The sequence below is a fragment of the Paramormyrops kingsleyae genome, chromosome 4 (genome assembly GCF_048594095.1).
Source record: "Paramormyrops kingsleyae isolate MSU_618 chromosome 4, PKINGS_0.4, whole genome shotgun sequence".
Lineage (NCBI taxonomy): Eukaryota > Metazoa > Chordata > Actinopteri > Osteoglossiformes > Mormyridae > Paramormyrops > Paramormyrops kingsleyae.
Window position 1 is genome coordinate 5,297,929 of NC_132800.1, and position 20,305 is coordinate 5,318,233.

A 20,305-nucleotide genomic window follows, 5' to 3' on the forward strand; every position below is an offset into this window, starting at 1 on the left:
TAGTTGAGAAAAACCAAGCCGTGACTCAACCAAAAACTCAACAAAACCAAATTGACCTGCTAAAACGTGTACAGATCGAGACACATCTGGGCTGAAACAAAGGTAAATGGACCCACTGGGATGCTTATGCCTGTGAATGGCTCACAGTCTCGCGGTACCTCTCAACCAAGTTTGATGTGCGAAAGCTGTGTTCCTGTGTTCGGTGTGAAAATTTTTGTGCTTTATCTACAGTACATTTAGTAATACAGTAATCATGGGCCCTAAGAAAGTGAGCAGTGATAGCAGCAAACCAAAGAGGACAGTAGTGAGAGTAACTGTAGAACTTCAAAAGGAAATTATAGTAAGACTTGAAGGTGGTTCACATGTGTCTGCTCTCACTTTGGGGTATGGGATTGTCATTTATTTTATGTTTATTGCTTTTGTTTGTGTGCTTTTTCATGCGTAAAGTAAGTTTGTTGCAGACAACAAGGAGGACAGGGTTCTGGGCAACAACCAGGACCTCATTACAGACATAAAGGGCAAGGTTGGACCAAGTTTTGGGGTTCATCAGTCATGATACTGCAGGTTGGGGGATGGGGAAGAATTACTTAGGCTGAAGTCATGGTCAAGAAGCTAGAGATCAAGAGCCAAGACATTCACCAGAGCAAAACGAGCAATAATGGAAAACAAGATGTAGGAATTAGCCAAATGAGAAAAGCAGGAAAAGGAGAGGATATAATACTACCATCAAACTAAGCAAATGAGTAAATAAGCAAGTAAGCAAATAAAAAAGGGGGCATTTGAGACTGGACACAAAGAAGCAACAAGACTGAATAGCAAACTAGCCAGCCAGGCTGTTTGTAGAGACAGCCAGGGTCGCTGGCTGCCAGCACTAACAGGTCAGGTTATAGGTCACAGAGGGTATCGACTGTGATCATATAAACCCAGCACCCCCTGCAGGACTGGAGAAGATAAAACACCATTAACTTTTTAAAATTCTAATAATGTGATAAAACTGTGATAGTACAGGATAAATGTGTTAAGTTTGTTTATTTATGCACCTAACACTAATAAAATGTTAGGCTTTGCAGGGGCAAAATTATCGCAACTCTTCCTAGACCTACACAAATTAGCTGAATGATTAGTATACATCTTAATTAAGATGAGCTAATTAAAATTATCTTGTTTGAAGGCACAAATTAATCAAGGGAGATGACTTTTTTATTAGCTACACCACACGTGTAAAATGTCTTTAAAAGCCCTTAGCTTGTAACGTGCGAAGAGAAATGACATTTAGCTCAGTATTTTACATCAAGCGATCGAGTAATTCAGTTTTAGCTGGAACAAAAATCAAGATACACAAGGTAATCCCTAGAAGCAGGGTTGGTAAGCAGTGGTGTCTGTATGTGTCAGTGCAAATTAGTAGCTTAATTATACAGATCTTGGCCTTAAAGTGCCATGTGACACTGACCAATCAGGTGGAGTGAGTCTTCAGAACTGATATTTCTCATTCCAACAATTAACCACATTGACATCTTTTGATTTTTTTTCTCTGTTGTTTCTTCACGATAATGATGAGATCATTTCGCCACAAAGATGAGACACACTGATGCATCTTCGACTGACATGTGACATCACAGAGAGTTCAGTTGGATCTAAGGAATGGATCTCGTCACGGTTCTAGGGGAAGATTATCTCCACCCCAGGCTCCGTGGGACATCTGAAAATGAGTCAGCTCAAAGCCCTTTGGTGCTTCTTATCCAGACCTCAGTAACCACAGAGTGACTGTCTTTTATTTCAGTTATTAATTGTTTTTTTTTGTACAGTTTGTTTGTCCAATATCAGTTTTAGCAGATTAATTTGGGCAAACATAATTAACTGACTAAGACTTAGATATCTAACGCATTTATTAATGAGGCAAGCGCGGCCTGCAGGGGGCGCTGTTGGGGTGTCAGCTGTTCGTCCATCAGGCATCTCACAGGAGAGGATGCAGAAGCGTCAGCCTACAAATTGGCTGGATCATTGACTGCTCCCCCCCCCCCCTCACCCCCTACCCCGCCGTCTGTTCACGAAGTCTTGTGTCCTTCCCGTTACCCCCCCCCATACACACCAACCACCCCCCCCTCCCCCCCGCAACATCCATATCCTGCCCGTTTAGCTAATTGACATGAATCGTGAGCCCCACACAATCCATCAACGCGCCATAATCGCTGCTCTATGGACCCAGATTGATGGCCGAAACGATTTTGTGTCCTGAGATGGTGTTTATCAAGCTCCCGCAGAGAAGAGATACAAGCACGGACTGGGGAAACAGAGAGATGAGGGGGGTGGGGGGCAGACATCGGGCAGTGGGGGGTGGGGCTTCACTCTTCCATAGCGTTCCAGAATGCCAATTCCAACAGCCGAAAAAAGACAGACGTAAACGACACTGACAAAGACGACAGCATCGATTCAGTGCTTGAGTCCATGTGTCCAAAATTGGTGGAGCCCTACATCTCCCTGACGTTCACCCAAATAAGCCTGAGGGACAGGCCTCACCCCCCTGCAGCCCAGGTGGGCCCCAATCAGCTAAAAGGTGATAAAACATAATTAATGAAATCACCCCACTCACCCCAGTGGAGCAATAGAACTGTCCATCAAACGGAATGTTTCTAAATCAATCAGCATTTTCGCCACTGCTGGCTTCCTGAGGAACACTCAGTATGCTGTACCCAAGCACAGAGCAAGCACAGAGTAATGTGGAGCAATGCAGAGCTCCTTCACCGTTGCACGCCTTAAAAATGATAACGCATGTCAACATATTTAGGGGACTTGATACAGATACCTTCAGAAATAACTGCAAGAAGTGCTGTAGCTCGGACGTATGCCATACAAATGAATTACGCCAAATCATTTTGTTGAGACTGTCAGAAAGCCGTGAACCAGTCAGAGAGCTTTTAGACTCTCCTCGCATTTCACCCTATTTTACCCGATGCCTCCCCTCACATGAATCCAGGACTTTTCCGGTCACGCAGCCACAGTGCAGAAGGTAGGCGCCACACTCCGCTGGCCATTTCCATCAGTCCTGGGGAGAGAGCAGCCCCCTACTGGGCCATATGGTGCATTGCAAACCAGTGTGGGTTGCGTACATTTCAGAATTAACCGGGGTGGCAATTAGCAGCAGAAAATGACTGTAACCTCAGCGTGTCATTAGCATGGTGACACTAAGCTATCTGTTTGGCCATCGGGGTCAAGTGGCTGGCGATTATTACAATGAGGTGATTTATGATCAAACGGGGGCAGGGGGGGTGTTTGTGGGTGAGCAGGTGGGGAGAATGGGGGGGAGGGGGGTTACGTTAACCTCAGACTCCCATTAAAACAACCTGATTTACGAGTCGGTTAAATGAATCGTTGACTCCAAAAGAAGAAAATGAGATTTGGCCAGAGTTCTGAAGACTGGAGGGAGGAGGTTGAGGGGGGGGGGGTATGGTGAGGGTAGGGACAGACGGTGATTAGAAGATCCCTAAACAGGCTGTGGACCTCAGGAAATGTGCCGGGAAAATGAGGCGCAAACAAGCGCCCTTTATGATCATCGATATAATTGCTTAGCGGATGGTTTTATGTACCGTGACTTATCTATACAAAGCCGCTTCATTTTACACTTAACCGATTTAGAGAGTGGGATATTATACTGAGGAAGTTGCTCTTTGTTCACTGTTTTCCCAGAGAGAGACACGGCGCTCTAGCATAAAGGTTAGCAACCCCCAGAGCAGTCCGGTAAACTAACTATCTATAAAAATTAGTCAGAGAAGACAGTACCAGCCAAGCAGCCAACAATGCAAATAAAGCCCAGCGTAAGGCTGTCAGCCTTTAAGGAATGGGCAAGGCTCCGTGGAAACTCCGTGTTTTTTAACGTCCTGTATTTCTAATCCATTGCCCACCTGAGGAAACTAGCAATAAGGCAATAAGGCAATAAGGCAAGTGACAACAGCCGTCACGGCATCAAAATGGCAAATGTCACCACGGGAGAAGGCGGGAGATTAGCTGTTGTGGGAAAATAAAAACAATCACATCTGAGTTAGGCCCCAACAAGCCCGCTGTCAGCGTCCACAAGGGTAATTAAATCCCTACCTTCGTTTACAGTCCTCTGCCGTTAATACGCATAATTAATTTAGCTATTTTTCACTTGGAGCGTTCGGGGGCAAATGACTTCCTCCAGAGTAGAGGGGATAAACGGCATGTAATCGCTCGTGCCTCTTTGTTGCTCACTTCCAATTATAATCGGGGATAATAATTTAGAGAACAACAAAAACACGTTTTGAGTTAGTATCGAAATTGCCAGCCGACTGCTCACTGAACCTGTGCGTGTTGAGAAAACCGTATCATAATTGGAAAAATATGAGTAAATATACCCCATCAACCCCTCTAGTTGGTCTAGTTTTTTGATCAAACTGGATACCAGTAAGATGATGGAAGTTGTGCCGATATACTGCAGATTTGGATACACAATCCATTAAACTGCAATATTCATACATCAATATATCTTCCAACCACTAATCCAGCAAAAGGTTGCAGATAACCTGTGGTCTATCCCCGGGAGGCACAGGGCAGTGGGATGTAAACGAATATAGTATATTAAAATAAACAAAACAAAAAATCCAATTTGTTTGATAAAAAGCTGGTGTGAAATTTGTTTATACCTGCCTATTGTTTACACGAAGATGTGTGCAAGTACATTGGGTACAAAATTATGTATGTTTATAAGAAAGCAGGGTCAGACTGGGATTTAAGGGCCTCGCTCAGGGGCCTGACAGTGACATCACTCTGCCGACCCCGAGATCTGGACTGACGCCTGGACCATCGAAACACAGCCACAGCATCCTAACCTGCTGAGCCACGCACCACTCTGGGAAAAAAAGAGAACTTTAAAGTTTGTTCTCTTTGTTTTATCGGTCAGACTGGCATTTGTGTTGCTGCCTCAGACACATGTTCTCCCTTCAGCAGGGGTGTCGCTTGGAGATTCATGAAAGTGTACAGTGTTGGCCCTTGAAATCCCCCTCACCACCCCCCTTTACAGTGTGCATGCCCATCCACACAGGTACGAAAGTGTGAACAAATAGCATGTGAAAGTCTGTTGGCTTACACACCGTCCTTGCTAGTGCAAGCACACCCCTCCACCCCATCCATAACCCCCCCCTACCCCCACCCCTCCAACCAGGCTGTAATGCAGCCGGACAGCATAATATTTGCTCTGGATCATTTCCCCCGACATGCCCGTAGATCTCGCCGAAGGCAGGATGGGAATGTGCTGCACCTACGGCGCACAGCCACCGTGTGGCGAGCTGTCTGCCTCATGTCAGCTCCTGTGGCTTCTCTTGTCTTTGTGCTTGGTCCAGCTTGCACAATGAGGCAGGGAGGAACTCAGGTCAAGTACCTCCTCTAGAAAAGAGACCAGGATAAAAAAAATAAAATGTCACAAAGACTTGCCCCACAGGGACTCACAGTGCCTCAAGATGACAGGGGCCACAAATTGAAGATGCAACAGAAGCCCCTGTTGATTGTTGTCGGCTCTGACTGCTGTTCGTATCGAATTATCCTGCCAAGATCGGCCTTGTGCACCTTCAGTAGCCAAACGATGCAAGAGAACAGAAGCTGAACGGAGCAACGTGACGAAGTTCCTCTGCTGGCAAACTCTGAAATATCCCAGGGACTTCTGCAAGAATTCTCTGATCAAAGGGGACAGCCGGACATACGCAATTAGCTAAATCAGCATTGTGAACATTATTACATGATATGTGTCATGTAGAGGCTTCAAGGAAATACGAGACAAGACCTTTGGCAGGCGGAGTTTAGACTACAGAAGCCGACAGAAAGAGCATTACCCTATAAGTCCCAGAATCTCTTGTCCAGTATGTCTGTACAAACTTTGAATTAGCTTTGGGAAGCTAATACTTAACTGACAACTCCTTAAAAGCCAGTGTCGAATCAAAAGCCCCAGTGCCAACAAAACGGCCAAAAATCACTTCAGCGAAAGATTTCAGGAATAATTATGTGTCTTGCATTTGACACAAATCCTATAGGCCATTCTGATCGGTCATGAAAGGATTTCATATCCTTTTGTTGTCTTGCTTGACTTCCACACCGAGCTACCAACGCTTCATTCTATTTCCGGAGGAATATGGTATATCTAAGCTGCGTTAAATTACTCATTAGCAGGCTTGCAAATGTTCCTAACGGGCACCTGGGAATGTTCGGAATTACTGATGCACATAGGCCGGTCCGTGGTGCATTTCTGTGGTGATGTGAGCAAGGGAACAAGCAAACACCACTTTAAGCTACTGAGAAATGATGAAGCCAGGGCAGCAGGTGTGATAATCTTTGCCTTGCATTGATCTCGCTTTCTCCTCCCCACTACTTGAGCCCTCTGAAAGCTTGGTATCACCACCTTTGTGAAAATGACCTCAGGTACTTCAGCGGAGAGGAGAGAGGGGTACAAATTCCACTCAAGTGCATTTTCCAGACACCCTGCTCCATTCTTCCTTAGAAAGCTTCTTATCCATGGTGTCGAGCATCAGGAGGTGAGGATAGTAAGGGCCAATATGCAGCATTAAGAGCCAACACCCCCCCCCACACTCTTTACTCCCAATGTGCTCCAACTCCCAACCTCTGCACTTGTTGTTGAGAGCGAAGTAGTCAGACGTGTTAGAAAAAACCACTAACCCTCGGGCACACCAGCTCTCAAGCTACCACTGCTGGATTGCACCCTGTAACACTCGGAGACACGTGTGTTTAACAACAAAAAGTAGGCCTCAGCACTCACCACGCTGCCGAAATCCCAAATGTGAGGGCCGTGTCCATCTCGCCTCATTTCCATATGGACTGAAAGGTGGCCCGAGACGCTCCAGCGGCTCCTAAGGATAAGCGCCTGCTCATCTTCTGGCGAGATCTTTCAGCCGAGTAGTGCCGGGGTTTGAGAAATAATGAATCAAAGAGCATTGCCGATGTTCCCAGACTTCCAAACGGGTGTTCGAATAAACTCAGCGGCCGAAGAGGGGTGTGGGGATGCGGGTTATGCAAGGCAATGAAATGACTCCGGGTCGTTCTGTTACCAAATCCTCTGCAGTCTCTGGGCTTTTCATTTCTAAGTGTTTCTTCTTTCTGATTAAAATAAATTTAAACGGCAGAAACGTTTGCCTTTTTGAAGTCAGACTAGACCTTCTCTGGCCCCAGTCTACCTGAAGCAAAGCTCCGCCTCCTTGCTCTCCGGACACCTGTCGTTTTGTGATAAATCTCTCCTTTGGCCACAGGAGCTTACCGACCTGACGATACCCTGCGCAAACAATCAGCACAGGCTGAAAGCAGGTGATTCCTGCGATTCAGGAGCAGCCGGCGTCTGCACAGTCGTCACGAGTGGCACAATTAAGGCCACCCTCAGTGGACCTCCTGAAAGCTCCAGCTTTCATTTCCCGGAAACTCTGGGATTATTTATCACACCTCCTCTCAAAGTGAAACCCTTCTCATGGTTCACGGGAAGCAATGATCTATTTACATCTGGCATAAACAGGAATACTCTTTCCCATTAAAATACACCGTACAGCTTCATTAGCGGATTTCACTTGCGGCTTTTCGTGACTAAATCCTGACCTTCCTCTGGGGACTCCGGCGACGCTCCGGAGCATATTGATTTTAAATTGTTATTCCATTGACTGCGGGGACTTGAATGAGGACTGACCCCCGAATGAGGCCCATCAATCTTCCAGCACAACACCCAACCCAAGCCAGAAATGAGGAGGTGTTAGCCATAACATCCACACTGAGCAATTAGTCTACTGAGATTTATTACGTGTGCAGTAACCCTCTTATGTTTCCATTTTTTCATTTTTGGAGACCTAAAAAGTGGTAGTAAACTAATCTATTATATTTATAATCACAAGCATAAATCAGGATACAGGTAAATCAGTCTTTCTTTAGCAACCGGGAGTATGTCCCTTTGTACGCAACTTAAAAACAATTTATTGAGCAGCCAACTTGGAAGAGCAGTAACCTCTTAGATCTTGGTGTTGGCGTCGGGGGGGGGGGGGGGGTTGGCTATTTGAAAAGGGTTCTGGGGTGCTGAGGGAGTTGGGAAGCTCCCTTCCATCCCAGGAGCAGAAACCTTATCAGTTACAAAAAGTTCATCAAATTTTGGTCAGAACCATTAAGTTCAAATTTTACATCTGGTAAGAACAAGCAAACCTAAAATTCTCTACCCGAGCACATACATAACCTAGAACACGCAATACATATTGTCCCACGCATCCAAGTACACGTGGCTAACACATAATAGCACGCTCACAAACATGCTTGATGTAAACGAACCCTTCCTCACTTAATTCCCCTTTGTCCCCCCCTGATAGTACGGGATAGATGAAAAGCTTTTCCTTCACGCCCCACAGAGATACGGGATCACTTTGTAGTGAGATTTCGGTCGTGCCACTTTAAATCTCCGGCAAACAGGGAGCGGCCCCCTCTCATCTCGGCGACTCTGAGACTTACCCGCCGTCTCCTGAAATCTCTCCTCCTTTCATGTTTGTTCCCCGGCGGCGGTAGCAGCACAGCCAAATTCGCCAGGAGTGTCAAGCCCAGTTCCATCGAGCGTTACCATGCCGATCACCTGGGAGACCAGATTGCTTCCAGGTGTTATGAGTACAAACTCCGCATCCCAGGGCCTTGGAATCCTCGGTCAGCCTATAAAACACTACTCTGCACTAAACTTCCATGACTCTTTGATCCTGTAGGTCTTAGCCTCAAATTTCAGCTACGGGAAGGTTTTCGGTTCATTTGTGTGTTTGCTGAAAATCCACCATAGACTAATTATCACCTGTGTAGACTCATCTGATATATACTGTAGTGGTTGTGCAGTTTGATTTATAATTCAAACTCAAATATGTACAAGGAAAACTAATTGATTTTTTTAATTTATAGAAAACAGTGTGTAGTTTCCACTTCACATCCTTGAGAATCGCTGTTATACATCATTCTCCAACCACCCTGGGTGATGAATTAATTATTATGGAGATTTTGCCTTGAAATCCTTATGCTCTTTATATCTTCTGAAGGCATAGCGTTGCCAATATATATGAAAGCTAAGATGTGATTTTTTTTGTGCATTTATGTCTCTTGTGATTAATATGACACTTGGGCAGGAGTCTTTGATTTAATAGCTAGCTGTTTTAAGTACTGCCATTAATGTGAAATCCCACTCTCCATTTGTAAAAACAAATAATGCCTTTTTCTCAAAAACTGTTAGCAATGAAATCTCTTCCCATAGAAAAGGAAAATACTTAACCAAAGTGGAATAAAACTCCGGTATTACACGAACGATGAGGGTGATTTTTTGCTACCGTGTTGTCGGCATTGGGCAATCACCTTAAATGACACAGTGACAAATCAGACTTCCTCCCAAAACGGTCCTTAATTACACATGTATGTTCCTAAATACGCATAGCCCTTTTCAGGGGCTGTATGACTGGCATTGTATCTGAGCGCAAGCAGCTGTTTAGCGGCCTGACTGTTTGTTAATGTTAATCAAAGTTGAAAAGCACGAGGCTTGGATGAGATCGGACGCCCATTACTTAGTCACACATCTGAACAGCCGTGACTGGACGCCTATTATGGTGGGCGGGACTTATTGGTGGAATTACACGTGCTTATTACATGCAACATATTTCACTAGCTGTGTCCGAAATCAACTGTATCCAATCTATTTCTACGCTGTGATTGTGGGCAGCCTCTACAGGCCTTGTTTTTGGATCTTCCTTCCCCTCAATAAATGGGACCCCCTATTTTGCGATAAGACCCCCCCCCCAGTTCAATTTGTTCTGGCAATTATGGCCTGGGCTTGCTGACCAGGAGGGGCGGCCACGTTTGTGCAGCGGTGTGGAAAGCCACGCAGCCAGGACAAAAGGGGGGTCTCGGCCATTCTGGGGCGCTACCCAAGCGTGTGCTGACAGATCGGCCAGGGCTGTAACCAGGCAGGCCCCCTGCCGGAACAAAGGAGTCAGCAGGGAGAAGGAGAGGAAGAGAATGGACTGGCAAATGGGAAAAGGAGACAGTGAAAGGAAGAGGGGAAAATATACGGAATTGATCGGTGCTGGTACCTTTTGACCATCTGGTCGCCCAGGTTCAGTTTGCATTTTCTGTGCCGTGCAACAGACTAAATTACTCTGTCAGGAAGATTAAGTAGCTTCAAAGGAGGTAGCGGGGAGAGAGCAAAACGTTTGCAAAAGGGAAAGATTTAGTCGGAGGGAAAACTCAAGGTGTATGACGTGACAGGGCACAAAAGCGGGGTGGAATGAAGTTTCTCCCGCGTGTGATACACTCCAAGAAAGAAAAAGAGGGAGAGGAAAAAAAAAACTCATTTATTCTCAGATCAGACGAGCTTTGAGATAGTGCAACGCTCCCGGTCTTTTATTTTGTGAGCTTTTTGTCTTGTTTGCTTACTCTCCACATCTGTTACCTTCACATGGGAGGCTGATTCTGTGGCCCGAGACACGGGTGCCAAGTACGATAAAGAGCCAATTTAAGAGTGGATTTGAATTTTAGACCAGAAGTATTTTAATGAGGCATGGGCACGGACGCCTCTGCACAGAGGGTCCTTTTGGGCACTGAGTAGCAGCAAATCTGTTTCTCAGACACGCTCTCTTTATGTATTATTTTATCCCAGATTCCTTTCCCAACCTGATTTTCAAGGTTTTATTTCTTTGATCTACACTCCCAGGGAGACTGACGGGTGACACCCCGCTAACGTACCACTTTATCACTCGTTTTTTTTGGGCATCAATAAAGAAAAAAAAAAACACTTGACAGCAGAGCATCCATATTTTTCATTACTGCTGGTGGTGATGTCACACACTCTTGGGTGCGACCCTGAAGGTCATGGTTTATTTCATAAGTATTATCCCTCTGCATTGAGGGGGGTTGGGAAAGGTTTGTGCCCCGTATGGCTTTAACTGTTAAAGAAATACACCCCCCCCCCCCACACCTCCCCTAACAGCCCACCATGCTGCACTCGTAGACACACAAAGAGGAACTTCACATCACTCTCAAACACCCTTGAGTAGAATTTGGTGGCCTCTATAGTGAAACCCGCCCCCCAAGGTCCCCAAAACCCTCTACCAGCTCCCTGGACTGATGCCATTGATTCCCGCGACCAGACTGAGGATTATGACAGTGCTGAGGGGTTACTGAGGGCCGCCTCTCTCTCTCTCTTTCTCTCTCTCTCTCCCCCTCACCTCCCACAATCCTTGAATCTCTCCCTCCGCCCGTGGAGTATTTCTCACTGACGGAGAGAGCCAAGATGAAACTTTGAGCGGACGGGGGAGCTCAACACGTGTAAGAGGCGCTCAAGGTGACTTTGCTGGGACGAGTGCGGTGAGTCGGCAATGGGGGCTTGGGGGGGAGGGGATCCATAAGCCATCCTCGGAAGTTTTTACGGGCTCGGTGGTGGGATTTAGCGAGCGCGGAGAACGAGTAGAAAGGAAAGCTGTCAGGAGGAGACAATGAGGGCGGAAGAGAGGAGGCAGGTAAGCAGTAGAATTTTAAAGAGCTTTTGCTCAGGGGATCCTAGAAAGGTTTTTGATATGTATGTATGATGTAACAGGGCAACTTCTACTTGAGCTGGAGGTTCTCTGACTAAACGGGGGCCTGTCAACGGCTTCTTCGGTCCTACCTTCCCGCCCAAAGCCCAACAGGTGTGATGTCTTTGTTTACAGTCAGTCGTTTCATCTGAGGTCTTGCCTTTTTGCATTTTTGCTTATAAAATCTGGCCGTGGCTTTTAACACTGGGGAAACGGCAGAAGGGGCAAAGCCTCGTAATGGTGATTGGATGCTCCGTGGAAAGCGTAATTAATGCCGCACACATCCGGTCTGTCTGCTGCTAAACCGCGCCGTGCTAAAGTATTACTCTGCTATTAGGGATTTGGTTTAACATTCAGGCCTCATTCTGCAGTCACAGTCAAGGGTTTAATTTTTCAACCAGACGACATCCCCCCCCCCCCCCCTGCCCCCACACCACCACCCCATCCACTCCAAACCATTAAGCTGTCTCCTATCTTTTAAATTGGAGTGGAAAATAGGGCGAGAGATTGACAAGAATTCCGGAAAAAGGGGCAGGGAGACATCCGAGCCATTATCCGTGTGGCGGCCAGTGATTAGCGATGCCGAAAGTGAGGCGGAGCCATGCGCCGTGCCATCAGAAATGAGAGCAGGCGTCCCCCGGGCCATTCCGGAAGATTCTGGTACTTCTGACCTTAGAGGGACGCCTAGGGCATGTGTCGAGCGAGGTCCTTAACCCCAATTTCCCCAGGTACTGACCGACCCTATTGGCTCCTATACACCAGTCTCATGAGGTGGCCTCCTGGGATGCTTTTCCAGCCGTCCTGAAGGAGGTCCCACATATATGCTGAGCTCTCATTGGCCGCTTTTCCATCACTCTCTCGTCAATCTCCTTCAAAACCATCTCTACTTGATTTAGGTCAGGAGCCCAGGTGAAGTGATGCGTCACTCTAGCATTCTCCTTTGTAAGTGGCTTGGTGTGTCCAAACATTTGCCTGGCATTATAGTTCCTCTCTTCTTTATAGAATGTGGTAGATGGCAGAGTGAGGTTTATACAGGAAATTGGTATTCAGATCAGAGAAAATCGGTATTCAGACCTCTGAAGCCACCAGCTGCTGTTTCCCTGCTTCAGATGAACTTGGTTGGTGCACCCTTAGGTCTCTATGCTAATGTGCTGTCTATAACTCACCCCGCCTCCGCCCAGTAGGTCCACACACGCTTCACGTTCGGGGGTGTGACCCCTTCTTCCTCAACCTTTCCGTTTGAAGGGGGTGTTTGAAATGCGGCATCTTTCGGGGGATGGACAAAGTCAAGGACAAACACCCCTACATACCTGTATTATAAATGAAGCTTGCTGTTTGTTTTGGGGGGGCTAGGAGCGATGGCCCAGCTCTCACAAGCATGCAGCATAGCTTGTGATTTGAGATGAAAGGTTCAGTTTTCGGTTACTTATTTAACGGATGATTATGCCCAAAGTGACATCCATGCAAAGACAGCTAGGGAGCCATGGGATTTGAACCCATGACCTTCAGAACATGAGCCCACACCCCAAGCATACTGAGCCAAAGACCAGCTGCTTTCGTTGCCTTGTGAATTGTATCAGTCACCTGGCTGTTAAACATCATGCTACCGTCCCAGGGGTCTGTCCCCTACACCTCGGTGGGGGATTTCCTCTGACTGGTTTTCAACATCTCGGAGGCAGAAAGAGAGGCAGCTTCTCAGAGGCAGCTGTTTCAGCGAATTTGGCTGCAAAGACTATCGTGTCCACCTACGCCCTACTCTTGGGGTGGGAGGAATCTCACATCCAACTCCGAGAGGCCAAAAGAGTGCTTTGGTGCCCACTGACTGGAAAATCTCCAGGCCATGCGAACAAGGCGGGGGCTCTCCATGTGGGGGGTCAAAAGTGAGCCCATCATCACAGTGCCACCCTCATCCACCGTGCCGAATCGATTGTGTTTTACAAATTTGCCGTGGCGTAAGCGCTATGGCGTGCCGTACTTGGGAGTCAGAATTCCGACACCCTCCCAGATTCCCGTCTACTGTCTTGTTAAGAAGATAGTTAAGAAGATTGTAAATCACTCCATTTTGCCCACAATCCACATATATTTTGGAAGAGAAAGGGTAAAACATTTATATCTTCCAAAACTTTGGATGAGAAAGATGGAAGCATGAACATTTACATCTTCCGGAACTTTGGAAAAGAAAGAGGGAAGCATAAATATTTGGATCTGCTCTTCTGAAACTTTGAAAAAGGAAGAGGGAGCATAAACATGAACGTCTTCCGGAACTTTGGAAGAGAAAGAAGGAAGCATAAACATTAATATCTCCTGAAACTTTTCAGAGGAGACACTTTCTCCGAACTTAAAGCCACCCTGTTACAAAAAAAAAAAACATTCAGCTTTTAAAAATCTGCTTTTAAAAACTCGGGGGAAACTACTGTGTGCTTTTCCAGACTCTTTCCAACAACACAATTATGTGGGGTGTCACCTCATTAGACAGGACAAAATGGAAGCATAGGGGAGTGGGTGTAGGGGGGAGCTGTGACCCTTTTCAGAAGGCTGTGGCTGGTGGGGTGGAAGATTAGGAGATGGCGGGGGGGGGACTCTTTAAAGAAGCAGGCAAGATGGCTGGGAGCTAATTTGACTTCATAATGACAAAGGTCCACTTGAATGATCTGAAAGGGAGGGGGCGGCACAGGTCGGCGCTCCTCCACTTTGTTGGGGCGCCTTCCAGACCTCCCCCACCTCCAGCTCTGCCCCCGGCTTTGTCTCTGCCCACTAACGATAGACTGAGGCTCAGCACCCCCTACAATGCCCCACAAAACAGAACTGCTGGCTTCTTGGGAACAAAAAAGTATATAATGGCATGCCCTCAGCCCCCCTGCCCAACCACCACCACCCCTATTCTTTTACCTCCTCCTGCCGGCAATAAATGTGGCCATTTTTACGGGCTGTTAAGGACAGAGGACAAAGATGACATCATGCAGGCCTCCAGTGGTGGTCAGTGAAACCCAGGTAAAGAACAGTTTGCCGTCATTATGACGGTGCCACACCTGTCGCCACGAAACCAAACGAAAAGTGAGCATTAGTCAGGGGTAGTGGCCAGAGCCCTGGGCCCCCTGGGGGTGGTCTGGAATCCCAGGTTGATCACCCATGTTGATGGCCAGCATGTATAATCATAGTTGTCCAAAGTGGGTGTAATTCTCTTCTACTTCTTTTCAATATTTCTATCGTTATGTATTATTTTCGGTCTGAAGGATTTTGTGCCTCAACATATTTGTCTTTCGTGATATTGCTTGTCTTTCAAAGCTATTATTAATACCATTATTATTTATTATTATTATTCAACTGCAATTAACTGAATCGTGACGTGGCACTGAATAGCCAGTAATCTTATATTAATAAATACACAGTGTAAAATTCCAGTGCGTTTCAATACATGGAGCTAAGAATTAGTTTTTTCTGGTGTGGATTTTTCAGATTACTGCACTTTTTATTGGCACTGAGCTGCAAGTTGCTTTGCAGAAAGTCATCTGCCAGATAGATGTATTTATACTTTGTAAAGAGACGCACAAAGGTAGTCTTTTAATGAGTGGTTGATTATAGGGGTTGGGGGGGGGGCAGCCAGTAAAGGAGTCTGTGAAACATGCAGACAGATGGATTACTGTTATGCCTCACACAGGGCCCCCCCAAGGCAATGCAGGGCTGAGAATGGGGGGGGGGGGGGGCGGGGAACGGTGCTTCCAGAACATCACACCTCCTCCAACGGTAAGAGTCTGAAGATGCCCAGATATCGGTGGGCGGTGCGGGTATGACGACAGGGGTCCAAATCCGCCCACCGGGGGTCCTCGGTGCCCCACATCGTCATCCGCAGGTTCTGAAAGACGGTGATGTTGGGATGGTACTAAAGGGCACCAGATTTCAGTTACAGCTAATAATTCTGAAGGCATTCTCCTTAACTGAAAGGTATCGCTGTAAGACCAGCAGAGTTGTCCATACCCAACTTCAGTTGTGCATTTATATGCAAGAATTTACGTCTGTCGGTTTATGATGCAAAAAATGCAGGAGGCCATGTGGCACGTTCTTAACGAAGCTTCAGTCTGGCTGCAAGTCCCAGATTTAACACCTGTCATATATTCACTCCTGTTTCCAGAGCAGGAGGTGACTAGGTGGTTAAAGACATGGAAGCAAGCTGGCTAATTGATCGCCTGGGTTGAATCCCGCCTCGGTCATGTGGGCGTGGAGTTTGCATGTTCTCCATGTTCCATGTGCATTTTCAGCAGGTATTCTGTCTTCCTCCCACAGCCCACAGGCAAACACCTAGCTGGGTTAATGTACATGTCCGCAGTGTGTGAGTAGAGACGGGCAATCCATCGGGCAACAAAGGCAGTCACCTAGGGTGCCGTTTCCTGAGGAGGCGCAGACTTAGCAAGCTGATTTCACTCGGACATGGGGGGGGCGTTAGCGGTGAAGCTTGGCACATGGGCTTTGACTGACACTGTGTGCGAGTGGGTGTCCTCTATGATGGACTGGCCTCCTGTCCAACCCATGCATCCTGTACCGGATAAGTGCTTGGAGAATGGATGGATTGATGGATGGATTTTTATTAGTTGCTTGTTTGCTTTGAAATAAACATCTGAGTAAGACTCCACTGTTCTCTACTACAGGACGACAGCAGATCGAGAAGAACCAGGAGTGGACTGCCTTCTGTGGATTTCACAGCCAGCCCAACGCGTGATCTTTGGATAAACGCACGCCGACTCTTGGCTCAGCGTCAGCACCATGTTCTCCGTCAGCCTGGGGATCCTCAGCACACTCGTCCTGGTGATGACCGTCCCGCCATCGTGGTCCGAAGAGCAGGACCCCGGCGATGGAGCAGAGGAGACGCTCCGGCGCGTGAAGAGGGGCTGGGTGTGGAATCAGTTCTTCGTCCTGGAGGAGTACACTGGCCTGGAGCCCCTATACATTGGAAAGGTACGCTGTCTCCGAGGGTGGCTCTGCTGGTCACCCAATCATAAAGGCGCTCCTCTGAAGCTGTGAGATGTATAGGGTCTTATATATTTAGAAGCTTAAGGTCTTTGAAAAATGTATTTATCCAAAGTAACATGCCTTTTTGAGAAAGCACGGCCACCCAGTGCCTGGGGCAATTGGGGTTTAGGGACCTTGCTCCGAGCCCAGTTGCGAAATCGCTCCATCGACCCTGAGATTCGAACAGACGACCTTCCAGTCATAAGTATAGAGGCCTAACCTGCTGAGTCTTACAACATATTTAACTGGCCCTTTCATCCAAAGAGACATACAAGTGAGGATCAGAGTGTAACAGCAGCTCAGCCAGTCCCTAGAGCGGTTGGGGCTTAAGAGCCTCGCTCAAGGGCCCAGCGGTGACATCACTACACTATTACCCTCTGATCACCGTCACAGAGCCCAGGCCCTTGCTGTCCTTCAAAAAAACAATAAGGCGGCAAACAATAAAGTGACCTTTGGTGGACAGGGAGGCAGTTCTGCTGATGGTTTCACTCCATGACCATCCAGGGCTGCTCAGTATCTCCTCCACACACCATCATGTGTGATGCTGCATCTACCGGGGCTCAGCCTCCACCTTCAGCGGGACAGCACCTATCTACAGGCTCTCTGAGAAGTTCACAGAGCAGAGGTGCCTCCTGACACCCCAGCAGAAAATAATCCTGTGATATTAACCATAATATTGACCGTGGGGCTTCTAAACAGGAATGACACATAAACGGTGATTATAAGACCATAAACATTTCACCAAGGTGCTGTATTTAACAGACTGTGAAAGGGTTGACTCCCAAGCATATTAATAAGCTAGAAAATTCCCTGCAGTCTTTGCATGGAGTCCCGAGAGACTCCAATCATCAGCACGAGCTCCTTGAGCCCATTACCCATGACAAATCCACCCCATGGTCAAGTGTCCACGGGACATTATTAAGAGACCTTACACACTGTTCCTTTTTACTGGGAAAGTTTCAACCATTCAAATCTGTTATACTTGTTATACAAGTTTCCCATTCCACATACCTGACAATCTTATTCTTCTCAATTACAGAGTTAAATGTTCTTCCATCTTAAAGGTAATCAACAACTATGTCATTGACAATAGTCTCCAGTAGAAGGCATCCTTGCTCCCAACAGGTCGCTCAGTTTGCACTGGTCACATGACGGGGGCGTTTCTGTTGTACCTTTGAGCTAACCATTTAATCTGAATGGGAACTGGTGTGCAGCCAGGCATGTGTGATGCTGCGTCGATCCCAAACCCAGTTCCCCGGAGCATCCCCTGAATGAGACAAAAGATGAGTGTCATGTGCGCATCACCGTAAGCGTTTGGAGGAAAAGGCAGTAGCCTCCGCTGTTTGTGCGCCGCTCCCGTCTGTGCAGAAAAATGATACAACTCTGCTGCACCCGCGGCATTTTCCGAAAAGGAGCCGCGGGAGTTTAGTATTCTAGGCATTTGGATCCCTTGGTGCAAGCTGAAAGGAGATGGGGGGGGGGGGGGTAAGTTTACGCAGCGCCTGAGAGAAGCGGAGCAGAATGCCAGATCGGGCCCCCAGATGCATCAGAGGGTGGGGGGGGACATGAGTGTGGCAGAAAAAATAATCACCCGAGCGATGCACCGTGAAAGTACAGTGCCTCAGTTTTCTGCGGTGCCCCCCTTTCATGCATCACCACGGGAACCGTCACCAGGGGCGATTGGGGCGCACGCCACCGGAGCGTGACGCTCGCTGCTACCCGCTGCCGGTTGCCCATGACAGCCTGGTGTTTAATTGATGCCTTCGCCTGACCTCGTTTCACTGGGGGCAGAGGAGCCCTCGTTAGCGGGAAATCCCCTCCAGGCGAAAGGGAAAGCGGTTGCAGTTCGTGCACCGGGGGGCTTCGAGCCCACAAGCTGGGAGATTTCAAGTGGAATTGCAATTTGACCTGACGGGGGAGTAGATTGCCACGCCCTTAGAAGATCCCTGAAAAGTCTTCATTTTCCCTCTGGGATTAAAGTACAGTATTTAGTCTGTCTGTCAGACAGTCAGAGTAGGAATGTCTCTAGGTTTTGGTCCATTTATGGAGATTTCGGCTTTGATCACAGTCCCGATGGATGACCTTTAATCTTTACGTTCAGGACAGTCCCAAATTCATTCTTTACCCTCCCCAGCTCCACTCGGACATGGACAGGGGCGACGGCTCTATCAAGTACATCCTGTCAGGCGAGGGGGCAGGTACCGTGTTCACCATCGACGACGTCACTGGCGATATCCACGCCGTGCAGCGGCTGGACCGGGAAGTCAAGGCCCAGTACGTGCTGCGGGCCCAGGCCCTGCAGAGGCAAACGGGCCGCCCCCTGGAACCCGAGTCTGAGTTCATCGTCAAAATCCAGGACATCAACGACAACGAGCCCAAGTTCCTGGATGGGCCTTACCAGGCCACCGTGCCGGAGATGTCTGAAATTGGTGAGGGCTTGGGCTACGTGTGTCTGAGTGTGTGTTATCACATCGAAATTCGAGAGCCAGGTCCCGGTTTATAACTTCCTGGGCTGTCTAGACCAGGAACTTTTACTGCTCCTGGTCACTCTTACACCACACAACAGTACTGGGACCTTTATGCTAAATAGGCGTGGGAGATGCAAAAAGCTCAGAGGTTAAACTTCACACATAACTCAAAACTACACCGTCAGCCCAAAACAATGGAGGATGAAGAAGTTGTTTTGTTAGTTATTTATTAGTTATGAGGGGGGCAATCACAATTAAAATGGGACACACCCTTTTATTTATATTTTATTAATTCGACACACGACATATTTATATTTCATTATTAAATCTGGCCAGCAGATCGATCTTCCAGTTTCACAGAATAAAAAATGATGTAATGTTATTCTGTGCTGGCAAGTTTTACCGCTGACAAAAGTATATTGGTTAGTAATCAAATTTTCCAATGCAGAAATATTGAGATGTAAGAAAAAAAATGAACTCATTTAATGTAGTTGATGTACGAAAATTATTCCATCTGCTTCATTTTTGCTCCACTCATTATATCTCTTTTCCCTGCACTTCCATATAACTTCCAAGTTAGCGCCAGGGCTTGTGGTCGACCAATCAGCAAGCTATCACTGTAAGCACCTCCCCGGTAGTTCATGTTCAAATGAAAAGTACCTTGTCTGGAGTAGGTACTGTAACTACCTCTGAGGAACTACAATCGGGCCGATTTTCTGCGATGTGAACATGACAAAAGTTCTGTTTTGGAAAAAGGTTCTGGTTCCAGAAAAAAGTTCCTGTGGTATGAAAGTGTCCATTATCTGGTGGCTACAGATGGGACAGTGGACTTTTTTCTGGATCATTCTCTCCACCTGTCCATCCATTGCTTCCTTATGCCAGTCAGCCTCAGCTCAGAAGAATGACTTGATCTCCTCTGACTTTCCACCTGTGTCCTGCTTCATTCTAAGCTTTAACCCTGCCCCCCTGCCCCCCAGGTACCTCTGTGATCCAGCTGACGGCGACGGACGCGGACGACCCCACCTACGGGAACAGCGCCCGGGTGGTGTACAGCATCCTGCAGGGACAGCCCTACTTCTCTGTGGAACCACAAACAGGTGGGGGACAGGTACCCAAAACAAGCAACAACCCCCCCCCCCCCCAAGACTGCAACTTAAAACATCCCCACAAAATTATTACATCATATCCTTATACACAATGACAAATGACATCATCATCCTGAAACATACCTGCTAAATTACATCATCATACCCTAAA

General features: G+C 47.3%; 1 protein-coding gene across 2 annotated transcripts in view; it reads left to right on the forward strand.

Annotated features, from left to right (window-relative positions):
• LOC111850893 (cadherin-20) overlaps positions 1-20,305 on the forward strand; it is a 54,818-nt gene that overhangs the window by 19,172 nt on the left and 15,341 nt on the right. The window contains exons 1-4 of one of the 2 annotated variants that reach the window (XM_072710477.1): positions 11,292-11,370; positions 16,220-16,526; positions 18,715-19,009; positions 20,026-20,145. In XM_072710477.1, coding sequence (XP_072566578.1) covers positions 16,335-16,526; positions 18,715-19,009; positions 20,026-20,145 — 607 coding nt within the window. In that variant the 5' untranslated portion in view covers positions 11,292-11,370; positions 16,220-16,334. Of the gene's footprint in view, positions 1-11,291; positions 11,371-16,219; positions 16,527-18,714; positions 19,010-20,025; positions 20,146-20,305 lie in introns of those variants that run through there. The other variant, XM_023825259.2, reaches the window with a different exon arrangement.